The 6,244-nt window shown below is 42.8% G+C and overlaps 1 protein-coding gene across 6 annotated transcripts in view; it reads right to left on the bottom strand.

The window, feature by feature from the left end:
* Positions 1 to 333: 333 nt before the first annotated feature.
* Positions 334 to 6,244, bottom strand: part of ARPP21 (cAMP regulated phosphoprotein 21kDa) — a 158,294-nt gene continuing 152,383 nt past the window's right edge. For all 6 annotated transcript variants that reach the window (XM_015429788.1, XM_015429792.1, XM_015429789.1 and 3 more), the window contains one exon: positions 334 to 753. In XM_015429788.1, the coding sequence (XP_015285274.1) occupies positions 496 to 753 (258 nt within the window). In that variant the 3' untranslated portion in view covers positions 334 to 495. The remainder of the gene's footprint in view (positions 754 to 6,244) is intronic.

Below are 6,244 nucleotides of genomic sequence, written 5' to 3'. Positions count from 1 at the left end.
ACTTTATTGTGATTTAACACTACAATACAGTAGATATCCATAAAAAAACTCTATAGTGTATATAAATTATTCGTTCCATTCATCAGGTTTTTAAAATGTCCATTACAACTTTGGTACAATGTGGTTTTATTATATTTTTAAATACCTTTAGCTTCACAAACTCAACACAAAGTACAAAACTAATCTGAATCAGGGATATTATAATCTACACAGTGGTGTTTAGTGGTAGGAAAAAATCTTACCTCAATGATTTCATGTCACTAGCTAAGCTATAAAGGCATACCTAGCAGACATGACAAAAATATGCACCATTAACCAGCAAACAACTTATTACGTTTCGTTGTTTTTTTTACATATTTCCAGCAGCGAGGTCTCCTGTTATGCCCCTTAACCGATTACTCGTGTTGTGTTCCTCTTTTCAGTTGAAGGCCATGAGATAGTTGTCATTAAAAAATGCACACTATCTTTAGGTATCTGTACTATAAATTCACAGTTTCAGTACTTGACTTGCCATCCGCTATTGTTCATATTCGCACAGTTTGTTCTGCAGTTCGCAGAGATAACGGGAACGTTATTAGAGGGACAATGTGGAGCAATCAACCGGAGATTGTTCTGTGGGGAGGGAGGTATGACATTACAGTAAACGGGCATTCCAGTGGCTGTAAGTGTTCCTTGACCTGATTGATTAGGTAGCATGATTGGTTGTTGATACGACTGTTGTGGCAGTCCTTGAGAACCCTGGGTCATTGGCACCTGGAGGAGAGCAAACAAGAGCACAGTTAAAAGAGTCAAGTAAAGTATGAAGGCCCTACCTTGCATTGAAATTCTTTTCTTTCTTCCTTTGTTACTGTGTTGGACCCTGCATGTTATCCACCTCTCTGCACTGTAGTTCTTCAACTTATTTTCGGGAACTTTTCATGTAACAATAATCTGTGCATTTAATGAGAAGTGTGGGGTATGAACTTGCCTCCCATCTTCCTTTTCCTCCCTGCCATTTGCAGGCTGGAGGGCTTGCTAGGTGTTGACATCAGCAGATGGTGACAACTGCTGAATTTAACAGCAAGTTATACTTATTTTACAAAGACAACCCCACCGTATTTAAGGACTGAAAGAAGAGAAGGGGAACTGGTTGTGTGTCCATCTGTATGTGTATGCATACATATACGAGTCTGGAATATGAGATAATGCATATGAAGCAACTGGAACAGTGCAGGTGCAACACAAATCAAATGTATTAGTTCAATATTATTTGCACTCATGTTCCTTCTTGAACCAATTACTCCTAGATGAGCGCTTCTTATCTTCCCAGTACACATGAATATGGAAAAAGGGGTTTAATGTGGCAAAAATTTCAAAATTAGAATGTTGGACTGGCACAGGCTTGGGGGCGGCAGCAATACAGTGGACTTCTGCATATTCTAAGCGGAACTGATTCAATGTTGAAAAATTACATGGGTGAGCAAAGGTCACACAGGTAATTAGTCTGGCTTCAAGAATTTGTATTTTTTATTGTTTCAAGGGTCAGGAAACTAAAACCATAGGCAACTGTTAACATTGAAACCAATGATTTCTTTGGACCTATTGCACTGCAACATGTTATGCTGCTGTTTCCTCATGGAAGATTTTCTCTGCCTTGGCTTCCAAACTGGACCACGTTTTAGAGTTTCCACACACTATGCTGTAATCATCCTCTTTCCATGTATTCTCCATCCTCAGTATAATCTTTCCCAAACCTACTTACTCCCATCTTTTTGGAAAGATCATTGTCCAAGCACACGATCAAGTCATCTGGAAGGAATGGTAAATATTTTCCACCCCTGCACAGGTCCTACCCACAAGGCAGCATTTTCCCATTTCCTCCCCTGCACTGCCACTGCAAGGCTTTGTGTGTGTTCTTTTAAACAACTGGTAGTCACAACTGCATTATGGCACAATGTTATAATGAGCTATTGGCACTTATCTATTTTCATTTCCTCTGACTTCTCAGTTTTCATGAAAAAAACCCAACCATGAAGCCTCCAGTCCTTTTGTTCCAGAGACATAAGGGGAAAGGTGCAGGCAGTTTATATTTAGATTGTCTGGGAAAGAATGGGAGGGGAAGTTGCAAGATGGCCGGGGTGGGAATTCACTGCTCAACTGCAGAAAACTCCCATGTGTGGAAGCCCCATCAGTACTGCACATGGCTTTGCAGCTATAGCAGAGTGCAGAATCCTCACCTTGTGGAAGCAGCCTTGGATCTTTCCCCTCTCTGGCTTATCGTGTTATTGTCAGTGACTTAATGGAGAAGCTGCCTGAGTTCAGGACGCTATTGTGCTGGCAATGCTGCACGAAAATAAAACTATAAAGGTGGACAGGAGCATGTACTTGTGCTTTACCACATAATCAGAAATACTTGGTAATACTCTACTCTCAGTTCTTTCACATTTAAGTGGGACCCATGAAACACAGCGGAACAAGAGAATTAAATTGGACAACTTATAGGATTTAAATGCTAAATAACAGTAGAGTTTCTATCAAGAGAGAAAGATTGAGACAGAGACTCTATCTCTTCCTCACTTGATCTCTTTGGTTTGCTATTGGATGTGCAGACCAACATTATAAACAGCACGGCAAAATCCACTTATGTCTTTCCCCCCTCCCACTCACATACAATAGAAGATCGAGAAAGGAGGGCTGAAAATTCTCTCCCTCAAGAGAAGCACAAGGGTAAAGGGTTTTTATCTGATAGGAAGCACTTTTGTAGCTCCCAGTCAATTGTTGAATGAAATGGTGCCATTGCTGGCATATTTCCAAAGGGAGATGATAAGCCATCTGAATAAGTGTTTTTCAAAAGTTGGCATTAAAACCACTAGCCAAGTAAGTTCTTTGGACATGTTGTTTCAAAACAGCCTTTGGCTTTATTGGGCTTGAGGATCTGAATTTTCACATGACATTTTAGTTTCTTGTTTATTTCAGAAAAGTTAAATCAATAGTGAAAAAGTTCATAGTTGAATGGCAACTTCTCCTTTTTCTGACAAGCAATTGATTGTGAAGCTATTTAGAGATACTGTTTCATATGGCTACTGCTTACGGTGATGATTTCATGAACTGTATTTTGTGTCTGACATTCAAATTGTTTTTTTTCCTATACTCATTTTGTATATACATGCATACGATTGCCTTTTTAAATGATCTTTTGTGATGATTGGGGAGGACATACTGACTGATTCGATTCTAATTGGTTACTTCACTGTATTAAGATATGATACTAAAATCTGACCCCAAATATTCAGCTTTACATAACCAACTCGGCCAACTTAGGAAATCACCTGAGCAAACTCCAGACTGGGGTTTAAATCCAGCCAGCTTTTTCACTCAGTCTCACCCAATTCCCCTCTTAAGTACAGCCTCCACCTCACACGGCTTTTGAATATGCAAGTCCCAAGACACAGCCTCTTTTCAGACGGCGTCAAGGGAATGAGTTTTCTTCATGCAAAATTCCATCTCTAAGACTTTTTTCCCTTCTGTTCTCAACTGAGTGAATACCAGGTGTCAGCAGCTGGTGAGAGCAGCCCTCCCTGCACTGGCCATTTGGGAACTCAAGGCCATTCCACAGGCATCTCACAGCCCTGCTAATTAATTCACTGTCCGCAGCCGTAAGGGTTGGAATGGGGACGTTTTGCTCATCTTTCAGAAAGCTGTCTCTGACAGGGTTTTGATTGGTTGTAAGAGGTCAGTAGATCAGTGGCCTAAGTTTCCTAGAAATGTAGGCTGCCCTCATATGTCTCACTTACTCATTTTCTCTCCTACGTTTTTTGCCTCCGCCATTGCAGTGGTTCTGGATTATACTGCTTGAATCTAAATTGTGTCTGTTAATGCCTGAGGAACTTAATATCCTTGCTGTAAGAACCTTCAGTAAGTGTATCTAGGAAGTTAGTGTTGTTGTTTTTATGTGCTTTGAACCCTCACTGTATTTTTAACCTTTTCCTTTATGATTTAGCTTTATGGCGTTTTCTTGCTGTGCATTGAAGAAGAAGAAGAAGAGACTGGATTTATACCCCACCCTTCACTTGGAGTCTCAGAGCAGTTTACAAACTCCTTTTCCTTCCCCTTCCCACAGCAGACACCCTGAGAGGTAGGTAGGGCTGAGAGAACTCCATCGAGCACTGCTCTTGAGAGAAAAGCTCTGGGAGAACTTGTGACTGACCCAAGGTCACACCAGCAGCTGCATATGGAGGAGTGGGGAATCAAACCTGGTTCTCCCAGATTAGAGTCCACGCTCTTAACCACTACACCAAACTGGCTCTCTTGACTGATCCTAATCCAGGGCACTCTCATGTTATCAAAGCAGTGTCTCATTCCAGGATCTTGGCCTGGAAACGGGGGAACAATTCATTAAGAACAAGGCAGGGCAGCTTTGACAGGAGGGATACATCTTTTCTTTTTTGCCAGCAAAAAAGTTGATCCATTTATTTATTGATTTGATTTCCTGCACGCCCTCCCCTGCACAGGAAGGCTCAGGGTGGGTTACAACAATACGATAAAATACAATACAACAATTAAACATAATACCAACAATCCACTTCATTTGTGGTGTCAATGAATGCCACTGCTCCAGAGTCAAACACTGTTTCTGAATATTACATTTCTAGCTCACAGTCAAATCCCCAATTCATTATGCATCATTAATTCATCTTCAGAGAGATGTGGAGGAAGTGACATGTGACTGCATGTAGCCGAGAGCCTCCTTTGCAAACAGCTGGCACAGAAGGAATGAGGGATACTGCAAGACGTATTATAGAATGACCTCCTACCCCCCTTTTTCCCGATAGGAAAAGATTATATATTATAGGTAAACTCAAAGGATTATAACTGCCCCCACATGCACGCCTTTCATAAGAACACACCATTTTTACCAGAGGGAAACTAGTCTCTCCTTCCGGCAAATGACACCCACATCCAGCCCTCATGGAGGAGATTGGGAGGAGGGAACCCCCCCCCCCCCCCCAGAATGCAAAGGAAGTGCTTATCAAGCCCACATACTTACATAACGCCCCAGAGATGGGTTTGGAACACCTCTTTGATTCACTGAGCAGAAATGAGTTCAGTGAGCAGGACTGAATTCACTTACTTCCAGTGCAAACTCTTAAGGATACTTTCCTGGGAGTAGGGCCCACTGAGTAGACTTCAGTAGGATTGTGCTCTGTTATTTGCCAGTCTGCAAGCTTAATTTGTTACAGATATGCCCAATTGCAACAGTTTCCCAGAGTACGCTGAAGTCAAACTGCGTATTAAGGGGCAACTAGCCCTTCCTGGAAACTACCCCCCCTTCTTATAGGTAATAGCTAAGGAAATTCTGTCTCACTGTATCTGAAGAAGTGTGCTTGCACATGAGAGCTTATAGCTTGAATAAAATTTTGTTGGTCTTAAAGGTGCCGCTGGACTCAAACTTTGTTCTGCACATTAAGGGGGTGAGGGGTTGGACGCACTCCTGATGTACGTATCTAAAGAAAGATGTAATTGGGGGGAAATGCAGGACGTGATTTCACTGCTGGCGATACCCCTCTCTGGCTTTGTGGGATAGTGGTGGAAATGTTAACACAATGAAACACCCCCCCAATAAAACAATCTGGAAGAAGTGAATTGGCAGGGGCCATGTCTCTCTCTGTAATGTGTAGTTTGGATCTCATATTTCCCAAACTACTAAGGGAATTATGGATGAGCAAGCTTTCATGGTTCCAAACCATATGCTGAGGGATACTGATCCTCAAACAGCTATCTGTGGCTGCTTTACCACCTAAACTGTTATAGCTAATAGTTAAGGTACTCTGGCCCTGGGCGTGGCTAATTGCCCTGGCACAGTTTGATCCACGATTACATGATCAGACGCACCGGTGGCACAGCACGGGTCCTTCCCTTGGCGCCAGCAGGTAAACGAGGGACCGGAGGGAAATGCCACGCGCCAGCGCGATCACACCACGGGTGTCCGGAGGCAGCCCATGGCAAATGTTTACTAGTACCTTGGAGGTACTAGTTTTTAAATACGCATTGTCGGCAGTAAGCCACGGGTGTGCTCCACTTCCCAGATGTTGGGGTGTGATCGCGCCCGGATAATCCACCCACCTTCCGTGCCTCTCCCGCGGCAACTTTGCCATGTGACCGGGGCCTCTGTATTTAGACCTAACGTGGGCATTGTGTGTGTAAAGTGTTGTCAAGTCGCAGCCAACTGCATCAGGTTTCCAAGGCAAGAGATGAACAGAGGTGG

Source organism: Gekko japonicus, unplaced genomic scaffold (assembly GCF_001447785.1).
Source record: "Gekko japonicus isolate JY-2015 unplaced genomic scaffold, Gekko_japonicus_V1.1 scaffold1034, whole genome shotgun sequence".
NCBI lineage: Eukaryota > Metazoa > Chordata > Lepidosauria > Squamata > Gekkonidae > Gekko > Gekko japonicus.
The sequence above is the reverse complement of the archived record's forward strand: the minus strand, read 5'-3'. Positions and strand labels throughout refer to the sequence as shown.